At 49.3% G+C, this 20,383-nt stretch overlaps 1 protein-coding gene and 1 pseudogene across 1 annotated transcript in view; one reads left to right on the top strand and one right to left on the bottom strand.

Annotated features, from left to right (window-relative positions):
* Window positions 1-19,275, bottom strand: part of NPDC1 (neural proliferation, differentiation and control 1) — a 123,425-nt gene extending 104,150 nt beyond the window's left edge. Inside the window, exon 1 of the mRNA XM_034751990.1 lies at window positions 19,054-19,275. Within this exon, the coding sequence (XP_034607881.1) occupies window positions 19,054-19,156 (103 nt within the window). The 5' untranslated portion in view covers window positions 19,157-19,275. The remainder of the gene's footprint in view (window positions 1-19,053) is intronic.
* LOC117867167 overlaps window positions 1-20,383 on the top strand; it is a 658,956-nt pseudogene that overhangs the window by 603,775 nt on the left and 34,798 nt on the right.

Raw genomic sequence — 20,383 nt, 5'->3', positions numbered from 1 at the left:
GTATTGGTGAATTATCTGGGAGTCAAGTTCGGGAGAACAGCTTCTGCGGAGAAGCGCCACAGCAAAAACGTTATAGCTGGGGGAAGGGCAGGATGAACCGGGAATCATCCATGCCTGGGATGAACCGGAGTCAGAAAATCCCATAGATATCATAGAATATCAGGGTTGGAAGGGACCTCAGGAGATCATCTAGTCCACCCCCCTGCTCAAAGCAGGACCAATCCCCAGACAGATTTTTGCCCCAGACCCCTAAGTGGCCCCCTCAAGGATTGAACTCACAACCCTGGGTTTAGCAGGCCAATGCTCAAACCACTGAGCTCTCCCTCCCCCCGGCCTGTTGGAGACCAAGCAGCTCACTCAGTGGAGGAACGGGCTGGTCTCTGACGGGCAAGGGTAGAATCAAGGCTCCTACAGCAGCATGTTCTGAGCCCCAGTCGCTGGGAGGTCACAGGAAGCAAGTGATGCTGTGGGCAAATGGAAGAGGCAAAGGAATTGGGGAAATTTCTCTGCAAAGCGCCGCATGACCCCAGCACCTAGTAAGCTAAACCAGCAATGGCCTCCATCACCACCCGGCAGCTGCCCATCGCCGGTGTGTGTCACTCTGGGCCAGGGCATGGCACAACCAGCACTCGTTGCTCTACCCCCACTTCGGCCCATCAGTGCCAAGCAGCCTGAAAGCCAGTTTAGGATTATCTCTGTGGCATAAAGCTGGCAGGGTCACGCCTACACCTCCCACCATGCCAGCTGCTGGCGTAGGAAGCCTGGCTGAGTGGGAAGGAGTGGGGCAGATCACCAGCTGCAGCATCAGCTGCGTGACGCTAGCCACAGCATGGCATAGAGCCGACTTCAGGCTTCTCTGATCCTCCCCGGGGAATGGGCTTGATGCTCAGCCACTCTAGGACCTCGGGAGCACGAAGGCCACCTTGGCACCACACTTCCAGCCCGGTCCTGAGCTACACTTGGCAATAGCCAGGAGCCAGCAGCGTTTTGTTCAGACGTCGGAGGCGCCCAGCTGACACCACGAGACCCTCGGTTATAATGGGCAAAGACATTGACCAGCCCCAGCCCGCTCCTCCCCCAGCTCCGCTCCACAGAAACACTGCCAGTGATGGCAGCAAGGACAGGAAAGATGGTTCACTCCAGAGTCAGACCCCAAACTGAGGTTGGAGTTGGGGTAACTTTAATGAGCTGCTGCCCCCAGAGGCTGATTAGAGCCTGAAGATGCCAGAGAATGAGTCCACAAGGCCAAGCGCTGCTCTGCCATCACAGCGTGTCATTTTTCAGAGTACATTTGGTCGGCGTTAGTCATCTCTCTGCAATCAGTACAGTGTGCCCAGATATGAGTTCACATTGGAAGCCGGTTTTGGTCAGTGCCTACTGCTTCCAGCATCCAAACAGCTCTGAGCTCTTCTTCGCCACAAGCGAAGGGGGCAGCTGGGAGACAGGGCTGGAAGTGCTTTAGGCGTGCATACTTAATCCATAGGTCGGAATGAATCAGAGGCCACCAGTGTCCTAGGCGGCCCCGCTAGGTAGCCAATTACCTGAACCAAATGCAAGTGGAACCACAGTAGAGTAAATCTTTGTACTGCGGCCAAGCTAGCAGCGGAGCTCCCTCCGACTGCCCAAACCAGCAACAAGGAGGAAAAAAGCCCCACTGAAAAGCTAAAATATCAAGGCATGATTTTCAGACGTGACGAGTGATTTTTAGGTGCCCAACTCAGACGTGTCAAAGAGGCCTGACCTGAAGTGCTGAGCTCCCACACTCGGGGGGGGGGGAACAACCACGGGCTCTTTAAGATGCCTCCGGTTGCGCTCCTAAAAATCACCAGTCACCTTTAGCAATCCTATCATTACAGCCCCCAGCCAAGATACTCCATGGTGCTAGCAGCTGTTCACACACCTACTGAGAGGCAGACTAGACTCTGCTACCTCTCCAAGTGCCTCGGCTTTAATTTCAGAAAGGGGCAGGAGAAGGTACCAAATAAATGAGAACCTCCTCTTTGTTCCTTTGTGCGCACTGGCCAGTGAAAAATCCTGCCCACTTTCAACCCCTGGGGTTAGGAAGCAAACCCTGCTAACACAGTCATATTTACAAGAGGGGAGAATGAATAGTTCTGTATTGCGCAGTTGTTCTCTGGCTTGGTAATTGATTCCCCATTTCTAGCGAGCCCAATGCTTAAATCTCTCTACCCCAAATGCTCCCATCACTAAATAAGCACAAAGGAGACGTATAAGCCGATTAACTCTTCTAATGCTCTCATGACCCAGAAGATGAGCTCTTTTAAGCAAACCTTCCCCACAAACTGGTTTCTGTGCTGGAGCCTGTGGAAGGAGGGAAGGGAAGTTTTTCCAAACCAAATGCATCACAGAGATGCCAGGAAAGGGCCCCTTTTTGGCAAGAGCCAGGCATACAGAAGACTAAATTGCCCTAGGGGAATTATCCAGGAAATACCTGCAGGGCCAGAGCGGGCAGGCAGGGAGCAAAGTGGATTCGTGCAGAGAGGCTGCCACCAGAGGAACTAGCTACTAAGACTGTAATGAAGAGCAAAACCTCAAATACCACCCAAAAGCAAGAGTCCTCCATTTCTCCCTCATGAGCCACTAACCTGCTTCCACCTAACCCAAGTAGAGTCCACATGCATGACAGGCCCTCTGGGGAGAAAGACAGCATTGTTTTATGATCCATGCTAAGATGAGCTCCATCTCCCAGGGATGACCTACCCCATTCTCCCAGGCCAGGCAGCGAGCTGAGCAGAACTATCAGCCTCGCACTTGTTTTCTCATTTATTTCCACCTACCCTCCCGCCTTCCAGCAGCTGTTGCGAATTTACTCATTCCACCCACCCATGCTCCCTCTAGCAGCTGCTAACTCATAATTTACCCTGTTCATAGAAAGGTGGGTGCAGAGGAGAGGAGAAACCGAGGCTGCATCATCAGAACAAAGAGGGACGCTCCAGGATGCCAGCTGCCACTTGCATTCTATGTGATAGGCACAGTGTAAGAACTTAGACGGAGTCCTGCAACCAAATGAGATGAAGTGTCCGTTCCACCTCTCAGCCATTCACCCTCCAACAGAGCAGTGAAAGGAGAGGTAGACTAGATGGCCCCCCAGAGGCCAGCACAGGACTGGTCCTTACAGCGGGTTTGTCTAGGGCTTTGTCCAGTCTAGGGCTTTCCCTGCGGAGGCGACTGCATGATCTTCTGGCTCGCACAGTCAGTAAGGAGCAGAGGAAATGAAGGAAGCCAGAATCATTCTTCGGCAGCAGAGATCTGCAGTGCAGCTCTGGCAGGAGGCACCTTTCCTGATCACAGCACAAACTTTTTGCAGCTAGAGAGCACCCCCATTTACAGTCAAGGAAGGGCTGCTCTCCCCTGGGCATTGGCACCCTGCTCATCACCACAGTACCTTAATGAGAACAAGAGTTATAAACACACAAGGGGAAAACCGGCCTCCTTGCTGGGAACAACAGCTGGTCTCTGCCGTAGGGAATACAAGCTACCAGTGCCTTCACTGAGACTTGCAATCTACAGGGCAGTTCCTTGGCTAAGGCTAATTGTTGTAGCCCTTTGAGTCAACGGAGCTAGGATGATTTCCACAACAGGACCTGGCCACCAGCTGTTGTGAAACACAAACAGAGAAATAAGAATCCATATTACAAATGTGCACTGCAGATAAATCCACTCACCCTCCATCTGTCATTCCCCATCCCATCAGGAAGTATTTCTAACTCAGGGCAGTCATTGGAGGAACTCCCCACAGGGAAAGCATGCAAAGGCTGAGAAATATCTAGCCAACTTAAGAAAAAAAGTTGTCAACTCACAGCTCACTAAAGGAGTCGTTTATTGCTGAATACACACCATGCCCTGTCCTTTAGCCTTTCAATTCCAATGAGATCCTACCGCTTCGAGAATACTATGCTCTATAAAAATGCCATCATCCTCTGGGTCCAGCAGTATATTTTGAAAGGCTTTTCCCTGCAATAACGATATATACACCTAGCTGCCTTACAAACGAGAGCAGATAATAATTGCTGCCCTCTTCGTTTTCTGCATCTAAATAGCAAGGAGCGCAGCCACATCAGGAATGAGAATAAGCTCTGTCTGCAGTAACTGGGATGTAGCAGAAATACAGAGCTGTAGGGAGTTTCCATGGAGAGGTGGAGATTTAAAAATACCCATAATACATTAAAAGGAGTGAGAATGCAAGGTTCCCTCTCAGTCTAATTCCCTCACTTGGTGCTAGTAGGTATTAGGGATACGGAGCACAATTCAGTGCATAATTTGAAGCTCTGGATAACATGCAAAAAGCATCCCAGAGCACCAGGGAAATGGAAATCAGCTAAATTAAACCCATTTAATACCGCCAGAGCTATAAAGAGTGACAGCCCTTTAAGAGAGATGGTTTTGCAGAGACGAGTCAGCAAACCCTTTCATACAGCACTTGAAGGGGGAGATTAAACAGCGGGGGAAGATGCTGACTATTGCAGTGCAGAGTAAGATTGGAAGTGGATCACAGAGAGCAAAATGCAAGGAGCAGACTGCAGACGAGGTGGCAGCTGGATCTCAACCCGTTCGTTAGCTCCTTGGTTTTAAAGCAGACATTTCATTCTCTGCAGCACTTTCCTTCCTGTTCCAGTGAAACAACAAGTAAAATATTCTAAGGGACAGGGTTTGCTCCCACTGGGTGAAAATGAGGATGATGGGGAAGGAGGGTTGACTTGGGAGCTCCTTTGCTTTCAGATATTTTCCCCATTGATCTTGGGGCGGGGGGGAAGGGGGATAAATGTGCCCCTGATTTTTGATCCCCGTGATATAAAATTATTCTGCTTAACTGCCAGGGGGCAAATTTGTCACGTACACATGGGAGAAAGAAGAAGGGAAAACATCAGCTATGGGTTGTCTTAACTCAGGAAGTTCCTTCAAGAGGAAATGTAGCTAAACTCCAAACCTGGAGACAATGGAACTGTCTATGCCTGCGTCCTGTAGATACCTAACTGCTTGGTTTGCAAAATAAGCAAGGAGGAGGGGGCAAGTAGATGAACAATAAGGGGTCATAAGAGGGGCAGATACATGTAGCTTGCTAATTATGTATGGTAATGATGGCAAATTTTGGCCAATCATAGAGCGATAGATTATCATAAGCAACTGCATATAATGCTTTGGTGTAAGTGTTTTCTTTGTTCTTGCTGACTTATGAGCTCGAACCCAATTGCAATTGAAATAAACGGATCGCCCCTCCCGGGGCTCCTTGCTTGATTAGCTGTGTCCGTCTCTCCTTAGTCCTCAGCTGGAACAGACAGAAATGTCTATGACAGTTTTGGCGACCGCGGCAGGAGTTCTCCAGCTCGGAACTGCTCCGGGGCCCCTCCCTCGAGAAGGACCAGTGCACGCTGAGGTGAGTTTACCTTGGGTTGTATTGTCTTGGGAGTTTGCCCCCAGCAGGGACAATAAGGAGGACTCTGAGAGACAGACCACAAGCAATGAGACAGATCGCGTTGGAAGAGGCCTCATCAGGAGACAGGTAAATTGTCTGTTTTGTGTACACGGGGGTCTTAGACCCGACTGTTTCCTTGGGACAGCCTCGGTGAAATTACTGGGACATCCGTCTGGCAGTTAAACACTTTTAGAGTGCCAGCCCAGTATAAAAACAAGTTTTGGATGACAGGAGATTACCCAGGCAGGAACAGAGGCTGACTGGATAGGCTGGGTGGTCTCCCCGGGACATAAAGGAAACCGTCACTGACTCCAGGGCTTTGCTCTCGGTAACACTGCGGATGGTGGAGAACTGAAGCAGGGAATTTAGGAGTCAGTTAGACCTGACATGGGAAATTGTCAGGGGAAATTCGATGCCGGCACACTTCTGGGAGGTGTTCTCAGGAACTGGGGAAGACTTCGCCTCAAAACCTTGAGAACCATCCTGGAAGATTTAAGACCAGAGCGAATGAATTATTTGTATTTGTTTTATAGCCCTGCTCCAGTTTGCAAAGATAAAGAGTGCACTTTCATGTTACAACAAACTAAACCTCCTCCTTACCAGCAGTGTAGAGTAGAGAAAGATGATTATAGGCCTGTTCCCCCATCAGCTGCGTCCCCTCAACCCCTTCCCATTCAGGTAAATCAGGTGGTCCCAGGGACCGCCTCTGCACCGGTGTAGGATCTGCCTCTAACCCCATCCCGACCCCGAGCCACATTGTATCCTGATCTGCCAGTGGCCTATAATATCCAAAGCCACGTTCGCAGGCGAAGTCTGCCCGACTCCTCGACCGGCTCATGGGGTTAGTCTCCCGAGTGTGTTCCTGGAGACGTCAATTTCAAGTTAATTAAACAAGAAGGACAGGACCCTCCGGTACTTCAATTGCCCTTAAGACAGTACCCTGTTCCTACCGGAGAGGGTCAGGTTGTTGACCGCTATGTCCACACTCCTTTCTCTACCAGTGACCTATTGAATTGGAAGATTACCACCCCAAAGGTCAGGGACGACCCAGAATCTGTACATAGGACATTGAAAGAAAGGAAACAAGTGCTCAGGAGTCTATATATGATTTATCCCCATCGCCACCAGGACGGACTGCCCTGACAGCAGGAGACGTAACTGGGGGTGATCCTAACTGAGATTACAACAATGCAGGAGAACAATATAAATTAACCTCTTTAAAGACTGTAATTTTAAATGGAATTAAGAAGGCTGGGCAGAGAACTACTAATTGGAGTAAAGTAACTTCTGTCCATCAAGGCCCAGATGAACACCCGTTGGACTATTATGAAAGACTGATGAAAGCTGCTAGGTTGTTTGGGGGTCTAGATCCTGAGGCAGAAGCAAACGTGCCAGTGATAAGAGGATTGTTTAGAGACCAGGCTGCGAAAGATATAAGGTGGAGATTAAATGATGTGGAAAATTTGCAGGGATGCCTGCCTCTCTCTCTCTCTCTCTCAGATAGTGGCTATTGCCACCAGAGTGTTTAATGGGTGAGAAGCCTGACGAAAGGCTGAGAGGGTGAAGGAAGAAAAAAGGGAATATAAGAATGTTGGTGGCTGTATTGAAGGGAGCAGAGCCTGGTGTCGGCAGAGGCCGAGGAAGAGGACAAGGGTTCGTTGGTATAGCAGGACCCAGTAAAGGGGGGTCCAGAGGACTTTTAATTTGTTATTACTGTCATCAAGAAGGGCACATGAAGAAAGATTGTAAACTGAGAACCCAGGGACAACTTAAACCTCCTCAAGGTGTTAATAAGGGCCAAGGTCCAGCTTGGACACCAACTAATCAACTCTTCCAGGGGGTAATGCAGAATGGGGGACTTTATGACTGATGGGATGAAGGGGGTTCCACGTTGTTATGTTGCCCAGTGTTTTCCTTATCCCGCAATGATCCCCTAGTTCCTTTGATCTTTGGAGGAAAACAGTATGATTGCTTATTAGATACAGGAGCCACCCTCTCCACCCTTACTGATTTGGATCTTCCTAAGAGTGGCAAAATTGAACGTGTTATGGGAATTGAAGGAAATCCTTTTCATTGTCAGATTTCAAACCTTTAAACATACACATAGGGCCCCTGTCTGAGGAACACGCCTTCCTACTTACCCAAGGACCAACCAGTTTATTGGGACGTGATTTGCGGTGCAAACTCCGGGCTATTATTCACTGCTCTGACCAAGGCATTCTTTTGAGCCTGCCAAATGACTCTGTCATTCCCTTGATGGCTCTAATGAATCCCGAAACTCCTTCATATTTAGCAATGCTCCCCAGGGAGTTGGAAAATGCTGTCCCACCTTGGGTATGGGGAACAAAAAACCACTGACGTGGGATTACTAAAGTCAGCTAAGCCAGTTCGGATACGTGTTAGGACAGATATGGGCCCCCCTCGCATTCCCAATACCCTCTCCCACGAGAGGCAATAGAGGGACTGACTCCTTTAATTGAGTCATTTTTAGGGGGTCATCCCAGATATCATGGGGGCGTCTCCCTCAGGGGTATGTGGAATCCCCCGCTATATTTTCAGCTGTGTTGCAGAAAGATTTACAAGATGTAATTCTCCCAGGACAGTCTATGTTGCTTTTGTATGTGGATGATCTTTTATTATGCTCAGAAACACAAGAGACTAATGAGCAGGACTCGATCGAGTTTTTATGTGCCTTAGCAATGAAAGGACACAAGGTGTCACCCTCAAAGATTCAATCTTGCTCACAGGAGGTGAAATATTTAGGGCACATACTAAAACCAGGAAAGAGAAGCCTTGCTCAGGACAGAATAAGAGCCATTTTTTAAACGTACCCCAGCCCAAGACAAAGAGACAGTTAAGGGGGTTCCTCGGCATGGCAGGATTCTGTAAGTCCTGGAGTCCTGAGTATGGGGAAATGTCAAAATCACTAGTGCAGATGACCACTAAGGATGAACCTGACCCAGTGAAATGGACTAAAGATGCTACCAAATCCTTTGAGAGTATTAAGACAGCCCTTGCATCGGCACCTGCCTTGAGACTCCCGGATTATAGGAAACCTTTTACCTTATTTGTTCATGAAAGGGCGGGGGTGGCCTCTGGTGTTCTTACACAAGCGTTAGGATCACAGCAACGGCCTGTGGCCTATTTTTTAGCACTACTGGATCCTGTTGCAAGAGAAGCAGTAGAATGTTTTAAAGCTCTAGCTGCTGCAGCTTTGTTAGTTGAGAAAGCTCAAGAGTTGGTACAGGGACATCACCGAGTAGTAAAAGTTCCACATGCTGTTACTCTCCTTCTACATTAACAAAATACCCAACCTTTCACTAATGAAAGATTGACTAGAGGAGCGGTGGATGGTGTAGACCTTGCCTAGACTGAAACTTAAATTCACTCAAAAGGGAACCCTTAGATAAGGTCCCCAGCGAGGGAGCGACGCTTGCTGGCCGACCGGCAAGGCCAACCCAAAGTAGATGACTACAGGGCAGCCAAGGCCCTAAACGACTGATATCAGAGTTTTCGGTGGATATAGAAGATTGGACTGTATTATTTGGAATAGCGTTTATTGCTCTTTTTTCTTTTATTTGTTGGTATTTTAACCTATTGTGAAAATGTTTCCTCTGTTGATTTTGTTGTTTTCCCCTTCCCTTTCTTATGGCCATAATAATTTCATTAGATTTAGCCATGTAGTGAGGAACAGAATCCCAAAATGGGGGAATGATTCATGCTGGGTGTGCACCTTGGTGCCTCCCGATGCGGAATGAGGACTTTCTTTCCTTCCTATCCCTTTGACGTCTGCGAATATTACTCATTCAAAGACAACAAGGAGTCTGGTGGCACCTTAAAGACTAACAGATTTATTTGGGCATAAGCTTTCATGGGTAAAAACCTCACTTCTTCAGATGTCTAAGGTGTATGTTACTCCCCATCGGGCTACAACTCATATTTGGCAACAAGAAGGTATAAGCCCTAACTCCGGGTATCTGTTAACCTTCAAGGTGCAGGGTGAGTGGTGTCTCCTGGGAAATGGGCTAGGCCTGTTTTTAGGGAACAGTACTTGCAAATACTATGTGGGCCCGGGTGGTGATGGAGAGTGGGTCACTCCCCTTGTTTATTGTTTTGACACCACTGACGACATTAACCACAAGGGTGTCTGCGCCAATAGTGTCTGCTATGAAAGCTGCACTATGGTATGGGAAAACTCCGATGGAAAATGTCTGTATGCAGGCAAAACTGTAGAGACGGAGACATCTCCTGAAAGCACGGGCCTATTGGGCTTATGGGACGTTATACATCCCTGTTACAAAAAGCATTGGGAGTGACATGGGATACTCCTCCTGGCCCTGTTCCATCAAGGTTCGGTTCTTACTGGGTGTTTGGGAATAAAGCCTATCATACCCTTCTAGAACACTTCTCAGGTTCTTGTTATCTTGCCTGGTTGTTACCCCCACTCGTACTGTGAAGCAATTACATGGAGGCAAGATTAGAAATGTAAGGGACACTAGCAAACCTCAAGCTGAAGAGGATGCAGCCCTTGAACCAATGACGTGGGCAACATTCCCTAATAATCGCAGACTTAGGAGAAGGGTTATAAGACTCCAGGGTATTTTATAATTATGGCTAATGAAACTGCTACCATAGTTACAAGTCAAGCCACTGAGCTTAAGCAACTTAGACAGTTAGCTTTACAAAATCATATAGCTTTAGATATTCTTTTAGCAGCTCCAGGAGGAACTTGTGCCCTTATAGGCCCAGAGCGTTGTGTATTTGTGAATGACACCTGTAAAGACACCTTTGACAGAGCAGCCCACTTAAGAGACATCGTCCGAGACAGGTCTGATGAAGATAGCTGGACACACGATTGGTTTGATGGTTTATTTTCCTGGTTCCCTTCCCGAACAGGCTGGCTAAAGGGACTCCTGAAAGGAGGTGTTATGATTTTACTGATTGTGTTTTTTTGTGTGTGTTTAAACGGTCCATGTGCATAATGTCTGAATGTGCTACGGCAACTAGCAAATTGAAGGGAATATTTCTCTCTTTACAAGAAAGACGGGTTTTGGCAGAGGTGGAAACCACGCCAGATGCCAATATTCTGACCCCTACATATTTGCTGTAATACTCCTACTGCTGTAAAAGTGTGATCATGAGCCCATTATATGGGTCATGATCAAAGGGGGGAAATTGATATAAAATTATTCTGCTTAACTGCCAGGGGGCAAATTTGTCACGTACACATGGGAGAAAGGAGAAGGGAAAACATCAGCGATGGGTTGTCTTAACTCAGGAAGTTCCTTCAAGAGGAAATGTAGCCAAACTCCAAACCTGGAGACAATGGAACGGTCTGTGCCTGCATCCTGTAGATACCTAACTGCTTGGTTTGCAAAATAAGCAAGGAGGAGGGGGCAAGTAGATGAACAATAAGGGGTCATAAGAGGGGCAGATACATGTAGCTTGCTAATTATGTATGGTAATGATGGCAAATTTTGGCCAATCATAGAGCGATAGATTATCATAGTCAACTGCATATGATGCTTTGGTGGAAGTGTTTTCTTTGTTCTTGCTGACTTATGAGCTCGAACCCAATTGCAATTGAAATAAACGGATCGCCCCTCCCGGGGCTCCTTGCTTGATTAGCTGTGTCCGTCTCTCCTTATTCCTCAGCTGGAACAGACAGAAATTTCTATGACACCCTTCCTTAATGGTCCAGTAAAGGATCTCAATTTTAAACAGAACGACTAATTAATTGTTAGCAGCAAAACGCTGTATTGCATATTACTAGAAAGATGTGACTCTCTCTTCCTATGGAATTGTGGGATAGTAAAATATGGACTGTCCTTGTAAAGGGAAATCTTTCACACCAAGTTCGTACACAAAAGAAGCACCAAAAAAAGGATAGGTATTTAGAAAAGTGGTCAGTGCGCTCAGAGGAGGTGGGCTCCCTTGCCAGGAAACCAGAATCTTTAGGCAGGTTCTTTGAACATTAACTTAACTGGGATCAGATTATGTCCTATGTAGAACGTTAACATTTTATTGCAATTTTGCCTTAATAAGCACAAATAAAATAATTACTTAAAAAATGTAAACAGCGAACCCTGTACAAGTGTATTGTAAGCTCTTTGGGGCAGGGACTTGCTCCTTCTATCTGAACACACTAGACAGACATGGGGTAAGGAGTGAAACCGAGGCACAGAGAGGGGAAATGACCTGGCCAAGGTGCACCAGTGGTCAGAGGCCAAGCAGGAATAGAACCCAGATCTCTCCTGACTCGCAGGCCAGTGACCTAGTTGCTAGTCCCATAGCCTGTACCATTAGCCCGTTGCGGTTCAGTGTGGTATTAGTTTCAAGGTGTCATGTCTCCAAGGTAACCTATGAGGAGGAATGAAGAGTTAGGTTGTACAGATGTCCACTTACTCCCTTCCTCTGCCAGGGAACTTGCTGGACTGTAGCCAGAATGGCACGAGCAGCAAAGGGTTAACCATGAATTATAGCTGGCAATAATTACACCTTGGAGCCTGCCTGTCTGTGTGATCCCTGCAGCTCTCTTAAGAGCCACTCTCAAATCACTCTAATTTCACAGTCCTAGCTCCGGATCAGCTTCCCCTGCAGACTAAAAAGCCAATGAAAAGCATGGAGAAACCCAGCTCTTTGACTCCATCCTAACAGAGCCTGACTGGAGTGTCTCCTCTATGCACGGCTTCTTGGATGCAAAGGAGTCGTGGGAAGAGCAGCCCCCTACACACAGGCATGCGGTGCTCAGATCAAGTCTTTCTCACGTTTGCTCAGCTTGCAAGTCACAGTGAGTTATTTTCTGAAAACCGCTTTATTGCCTAGCAGGGTAATTGTGAACGCACCTAGACTGACGAACTGTGGAATGAGCAACGAAGCGCTCCCTATAGGGCAAAAAGAGGAGCAATTCATTTCAGCCTTATTTACTACAAGTCTTTTAACCTATTAGGACTCCACAGAGCTACGAACTTTGGCTTTTAACACTTCTGATGTCAGTATTAAGCCAGGACTGCAATTCCCTCCCCCCCCTTTTTGCTTGTTTTTTACTTTAAAAAGCCCAGCAAGGCCAAGTCTGGTTTTGCTGAATGACTTACGAGATGGCCGGGTATGGATTGCGAACTCCCAACCATGGTAGAAGGGACAGGGCTTCAAATCTTCGGATTCTCTCCTAACTCTTTCTCAGGAGTTTAAGTTCAATAGATGTTACCAACAACAAAGAGTCTAAAAATGTCTCTTCCCCATCAATCAAGTTACCCCTGCAGGATGTCTGATGCCATGACCTTACCTGCACTCCATGAATGGTTCCAGGAAAACAGGTCAGGCAACATCTGAATTTGTAATGTAAACAGGATAAAAGCCTCTTTTGAGACACACGTGTCAGAACAGCCAAAAAAGGAGCACAAACCTTAATTTCTTCCTCCCTTTCTGCTCACCCCAGTAAGTGGCTGGCAGAGTCCAGTGCTGAGGCTACGGTTTCAAATCGCTATGGTTCCTGGGGGTTGGAAGTCCACCACAGTGATCTCCCCTCAGGAGGGAGTCTCGGGTTTTCAATCTCCCCACTCCCAGGCACCCACTCTGAGCTCTCGCCCAACAGCCAGGCACAGCCAGGGATCCCATTGTAAGTTCCTGCTGACAACAGCCGGCTTTGCCGAATGCACAACCCTCTCACTGGGGAGGACCAACAGCCCCAAGGCTCTTCTCACTAGTTACAGGCACTTAGATGGCCCCCAGCACCACAGTATCTGAGCATCTCACAATCTTTAATGTATTTATTCTCAAACCCCCCATGAGGTGGAGGAGGGGAGAGGAACAGTCCTGGCCTCAAAGTCCTTTCAATCTAAAGGAAGGAATATTATCCCCATTTTACAGATCACTGAGGCACAGAGAAGAGACTTGCCACAGGGAATCAGAGCCAGGAACGTGAGCCCAGATCTCCTGAGACCCAGCCTGGTCCATTAAACATATGGCCCGTCTTCCCCTCCTCACACACACCACACACACACATCTTCCTCAATGACAGAACCTGACCTTCACCCCCCAAGCATCGGGGGAGGGGGGACTGGCATTAGCATCTTTGCCCCTTGCAATTAAGGTACCAAGAAAAGTAAGGCAGAAAAACAGAAACCAGAGTCTAAAAATGGGAAGACATGTTTATTGTAAGACTTTCCTCCTTAAAATGCTCACTTCTCCCCTCCCCCACAGAAGAGTTCACACATCACAGGCTGAATCAGGGTAGCACATCCCAGGAGGCAGAGGGCATGGCTCAGAGCTGCAGTAGTCTGGCTCACCCTCACTATACACACAAGTGACACACCTGATACAAGAGGGCAGATTACACAGAATAAAGGCCAGGCCTTTTTTCCCTTTCTCTGGTGCTTTAACATCAGGGAGAGGTTCTTGTAGGTCAGTCAAGGTGTCTTTACAAGAACAGTCCCACAAACTCTGCAAACGCAATCCTGGGTCTTCCATATTCCCCTGTACCGCAACATGCATTCCACTGAGTAACACCGATTTCCTGTCAACAGGACCCTCTCTTCCCATTATTGGAAAATGGCCCAAACACAGATTGATCTGGCCCCTAAAACATTAACCCCCCCTCCATTCACTCTCATGAACGTTGCATTGAGTGAACCAAATCACGGCGGGCAACCACTCTCTGTCCCAAAACAGGCATGATTTCCCCTCCCCAGCACATCTGGAAGGATAGCAGCAGGATTGAGTTCCCATTTAGTTCTGACTGCATCCCCCATCCCCTGCACATTCACATGTTGTACCTATTACAGAACTAATCTGGATACTACAGGCAGCCAGCCAGCCATGCCCTAAAGCAAACATGGGAGGCACCTGTTACCTGAAACCCCGCCCAAGAATGAAATGTCCGATTCAGAGTGCTGCTCCCAGTGGCAGTTTAGAAGTTAAGTTGTTTTAAATCACCTGGGGGGGAGGGGAAACTTATGCAGAAGTACCTGAAATTAATCAACCCTACGACACTTGCATTTGTTCGTGGTTTGTGCTAATCAAATCCCTAAAGAACCGTCTCCAAGGAAAGTGAAGGATACCGGAGTACTGTGTTCCTTTGTCATTTGGAAGACAAGTCCCTCCACACATGCTGTGCGCTATTAGAAAGGAGTTCCATGTTTGTTGTTCAGCAGAAGCTCAGAAATTGGCAAAACAACCAGGCCTCAGCAGGCAGTTTCGGAGAAACACGTTTCTGTTTAATCCTCATTTTCTGCTGCGCTGATCAGGCTGCACACTAACCCTCTGAATTTTACTCTCCGTTGATAATCTATTCATGAGGTTTTTTGAAAACACTACATCTTAACTTAGAGAGCACCTGAGCAGACCCTTCCCCCTCCCCCCAAACACTGGCCAGTTTCAATACGGCTATTCCAAAACCTGAGGGCTAGGGAGAAACAGACTGGAATTACATCTGCTACTGGGAGAAAGCTCTGGATAGCAGCCAAGACACTGGAGAGGATGTATCCTCCAGCATTCTCTCTCCCATTCTTCAGATCATCCTTTGGCTGGGAGAGTTAGGGCTAGATTTTTACAAGTATTTAGGCATTGCTGCATTCAGTGTTGCAACACCGAACTGATTTATTTCATATTTTTTAAGGGATTGATGCACGTAAAAGCCAAAATTCCATTGACAGTTGATGGGATTTAGGCACTTAGGAGCCTAAGTCACTTTTGAAAATGAGACAGGCGCCTCAATCAGTTAGGCATTGCAAGCTGTGCACAGCAACACCTAAATACCTTTAAAAATCGGGGCCTCTGAGTTTTCCAAACTCAGCTGAGAAGGATCGTCCCTGAACATGATGAAAATCTGAAGACCCACTCTATCTTATTCTCTCCTTTACCATCCATCCATCCGTCCACCCACACTCAACTATGCCATTACTGCTTCCCCGCACGTCTCTGCAGGATAGTACCCATCCCTCCAGCACAGAACGACGAGACAGGACAATTATGGGTCACTTAAGACACAGTATTGAAGATCCGACAGGAACGCACTGGCACTGTGAAACGTCAGTGGGCACTCCCTGGATAAGAAGAAAGCTTTTTATGTACTTTCTACTGATAATGAGACAAACTGCTTACATTCCGCTCCGGGCCGGCGTTAGCCTCGCTGGGGCCCACGGCAGTAACTAAGGAGCGGGCCCCCACCCCGCTGAAGCCAAAGCCTGAGCCCCGCCACGCATAACTTAGCTTTGCAGGGCCCCTGTGGCATGGGGCCAGAGATGACCCGTGCCTGCCGATAGTGGGAAGGGGGCAGAGTGAGGGCATCCGGCTTCAGCAGTATAACTGAGCATCTCAACCCGTGTGAGCGTGCTCAGTACAAGCCAAGCAGCAAATCCCCGGGGGAGGGAGGGGGGGAAGCACGTGACCCCGCACGTCCCCCCACACGCATTGCCTCTGCATGAGGCTCTGCTTGCTACCCTCGAACGCCAGCCCTGATTCCACTGTAAAAATTCTGTGTCTCATAAACCCAGGGCACTGCCTTTGTGTTGACTTTTCGTCGTCAATATTAGCCAGAAATTACAAACATCCTGTACAGGTTTGGCATGTGACTGACAAGCAACCTACCTAAGCCACAGAAATCAGCACTTCCACAGACAAACTACATTCACTCTTGGAACTGAAGTAGCTCTCCCAGGGCTGCTGTGTGTGCATTAATACACTCTGCAATTCAGAGCCAAGGCTCTGCAACTACCGATCTATTTTTTATTCTATTCCTATGCACTGTGCCACAGCCTAGAAATCAGCCACTGGGGTTTTTGCAAATGAACACAGCACACACCCGAACTTCAAATCCTACAAAACAAGCTCCTTCACCCAACTTGCCACTGCTGAAAGATGACAGCAGAGGTTACGATCTTGGGCAAAAAGTCCACTTCATTTCTTTAAGAGGAAAACGGGGGAAACCTTTTAATCGTTGTCGCTGACAATTCTACTCTCTCAAGGTGAGTAATTTCAGGGAGTATTTTTTTTTTTGAGTACATATTTTGTTCTCGATCAGTTGTCATAACACAGGGTGGATGAGCAATTTTTGTGCACAGCTTTAAACAAAGCTACGTTACAGGCTATGCTGTCAGGCTCCTCCCAGCTCCAGGATCTGCCCCAGTGCGGGATCAATACTCTCCCACTAGTCTGAAAATAGATCCATGGGTACAAGCATCTTATAATAGTTCAGCAAACACAACCACCCAAGTGTAAAGATTTACAGCCAATAGCACTAATTGCCGGTGACTCCTGCCTACCTGAACACGTTACGAACGGAGAACTCGGCTTTTTATTAAATGATCAAAGGCATGGCTTACAAAGCCTGTGAGAAATAACTTCGACATGATTACTGTGTATTTATTCTCCCTCTGCATAAGTCACCTTCTACGCATTGAAAGCTTAGCTGGAGGGCTGCAGGGTCTGATCCTGCATGCATGGACACTTCCTCCATTGAGGAATCCCAGTTAGGTCATTGGGATTCCAGGAAGGAGTAAGGTCCAGCATGTGAGGATAAATAGAAAGGATCAAACCCATAGGGAAAGTCACTAGCCATTCCATTGCTACACTAGCCCACTTCATAACGACCAGCGCACCGTGAGGCACTGTCCTGGCCTCTGCGCAATAAGAAAACGGTGGGAAAGGAAGAAAGCCGTCTACACTGCAATTCAACGGCCCTACGGCCTGAGCCCTCCGAGCCCGAGTCAGCTGGCACTGGCCAGCCCCAGGGGTCTAACTGCAGTGTAGACATCCCCGAAGTGTACATCTACCCCGCCACAGCAGCGAGCCTCCCAGCCCAGGCTGACGGACTTGGGCTTGCACGCTACAAAGAGCTGTGTAGACAGAGCTTTAAAGTTGCGGCTAGTCCCTCTCCGTAGGCGTCAAGAGACCGAGTTCCAGCCTGAGCCACAACTCCAAAGCCCGGTCTACAGAGCTATTTGTAGAGCGCTAGCACAAGCCCCGTTAACCTGAGTCCATAGACCCCGGCTGGGAGGCTCACTGCCATGGGCTGTGTAGACATATCCCTGGAGGGTCAGATTCTGCCACCCTTCTTCCTGCTGGATAGTACCTTAGTCCACAACTCAGAGTCAGGTTCTAGTCAACTTAAGGATGTCAGAAACCGATCCATATGCAACACTGGCGAGGACACAACAACTTTTGTATAAACCCAGATTCTTCCCCAAACACGTTACACACACACACACAGCCCCTATCTCAGGAATGAGCATACAGTTTTTCCTGTGTAAACTAACCTGATTTTTAAGAAGTCCTACCAATTTATACTGGTAAATTCACAAGTTTTTAGTTAACCTGCAGAGGATAATATTGGCCTCCTGTTCCCATGTGAGCCGTGTGGAGGCTAGCAATATTATGTCACTGGTTACATCTGAAATCTTATTACAGATCTGAAGGAGTTTTGCCATGTCAACAACGCGCTGGATGGTCCTCTCAGGGAGGCTCCTGGACAAACACTGGTCAAACATTCAGAAGCCCTAAACTATTCAGATTAAAATTCACACGGCTTGTGTTTTATATTAACTTAAACGTTCTTTATGCTGTCCATTAACAGCCATGTCTTCCTGGTCACACACAGCTATGCAAACATCTGTTTCGCCAGGAGCTTTCCTGGTTCTCTGAAGAGATCCACACGTATACAGAGACAGAAGCAGCTAGGTTCACTGGCGTACTACGTCCCAGCTGTGTAAGCACAATCTCCTCTCCTCTACGCTAGGGACTGAACACAAGGCTTGGGAAGGTTTATTTTCAGATTTAGCTCATTACTAAACGTGTACTTTAAGATTTTAGGGAAGGAAATAAGCTAACCCCAAGACTTGGTCACCATCCCATTTCTCAGCCATCCTCCTATAGTCAAAGGGGTCACAGATTTTCCAGACACGGGCATTTTTTGACCCGCGCTGGTGCATTACTAGTCAGGAGCCATTGGCGTGGGAGCCATTCCCACGGCTACGAGGAGCTTTACAAATAATACGATCCTGGGAACAACAGAGCGTTAGGTTCCTGGCCCTCGTTCCCAGGCGTGGGAATCCCTATGGGGAGCGATAGCCCACAGAGAGGGACCCTTCTGTCCCGAACAGATGCAGGCAGCTCTGAGACGCTCTTCAGCCCTCCTCTGCTTCAGGGTAAGGCCGCAGCTCGTGCGACAGCACAGGGGAGAGGGGAGCGCAGGGACGAGTTAATACAATAGCCCTGTTCCAGCCGGGTTCAATGCAGACTCCTGCTGAAAAGCACCTCCCTCCTCCGCTGAGGGCAGGCGATGGGGGTAAGTGGCTGAGCCAGCACTGCTCTGATTTGTGTCTACCAGCCAGCCGGTCCTTCCCGGGGATGGGGATGGGAGCCTGCGCCCACGGGGGGCGAGGCAGGGGCTCGCCTCGCGGTCCCCCCCGGCTCTCTTGCACGAAGGGCGCACAAGAGGAAAGCGAGCACAGCCAGCGCCCCTCTGCACAGCCGGTGTCCTGCTGCACCAGGATGCACCCGCCCAGCCCCGCTCCCTGCAGCCTCCCCATTGAATCAGCCCAACGCCCCCCCCGTGCCCTGCAGCCTCGCCCCGCACCGCGCCGCGGACCCCGCACCCTGGCGCAGGGGAGCCGGGCTCTCACCTGGTTTGCCAGCGCCGGGCCGCAGCAGGCAGGCTCCGAGGACGATCCCGGGCAGGAGGAGGGCTCCGAGCCGGGGCACAGGCGCTCTCCTGGCCGCCACCATCCTTCAGCAGCGCCGGGGACTCATCGCAGCGGGGTCCGGGCGGGCGCGGCGGCGGGAGGAGGGCGCGGGAGCTGCAGCCGGAGCGGCGAGGAGTCCGTGTGCCGGGCGGGGGCGGGACAATCCCGGCGCCGCCCGCACAGCGCCGCCCCGGCATGCGCGGCCCGGGCTGGGAGAGCTGGGCCCACCCACCGCGCTGGGCACCGCAGGGGCGGGACGGGAACAGGTGCCGGGCCCGGGGCGTCCCGGGGACCTCCCCCAGAGCCCCAGCTCGTTCCTGCCCTGCTCACCCCCCCAACTCACTGCTGCGTGGGGCCACCGGGGACCTGTCCCCCAACTCACTGCTGCCCGGGGTCACCGCCTGGAGCTGCTGTCCGGCGACACCAGGGACCTGCCCCCCAACTCACTACTGCCTGGGGTCACCGGGGACCTGTCCCCCAACTCACTGCTGCCCGANCCAAACTCACTGCTGCCCCGGGGTCACCCCCTGGAGCTGCTGCCCGGGGACACCGGGGACCTGCCCCACAATTCACTGCTGCCTGGGGTCACCCCCTGGAGCTGCTGCCCGGGGTCACTGGGGACCTGTCCCCCAACTCACTGTTGCCTGGGGTCACCGGGGACCTGTCCCCCAACTCACTGCTGCCCGGGTCACCCCCTGAAGTTGCTGCCCAGGGACACCGGGGACCTGCCCCCCAACTCACTGCTGCCCAGGGGTCACCGGGGACCTGTCCCTCAACTCACTGCTGTCACCCCCTGGAGCTGCTGCGCTACGACACGGGACCTGCCCCCCAACTCATTAATGGACTTAACCTCCATGAATTTATCCAGTTCTCTTTTAAATGCTGTTATAGTCCTAGCCTTCACAACCTCCTCAGGCAAGGAGTTCCACAAGTTGACTATGCACTGTGTGAAGAACTTCCTTTTATTTGTTTTAAACCTGCTGCCTATTAATTTCATTTGGTGACCCCTAGTTCTTTTATTATGGGAATAAGTAAATAACTTTTCCTTATCTACTTTCTCCACATCACTCATGATTTTATATACCTCTATCATATCCCCCCTTAGTCTCCTCTTTTCCAAGCTGAAAAGTGCTAGTCTCTTTAATCTCTCCTCATATGGGACCCTCTCCAAACCCCTAATCATTTTAGTTGCCCTTCTCTGAACCTTTTCTAGTGCCAGTATATCTTTTTTGAGATGAGACCACATCTGTACGCAGTATTCAAGATGTGG

The sequence above is a fragment of the Trachemys scripta genome, chromosome 17, assembly GCF_013100865.1.
Source record: "Trachemys scripta elegans isolate TJP31775 chromosome 17, CAS_Tse_1.0, whole genome shotgun sequence".
NCBI lineage: Eukaryota > Metazoa > Chordata > Testudines > Emydidae > Trachemys > Trachemys scripta.
This window is presented reverse-complemented; position numbering and strand designations above follow the sequence as displayed.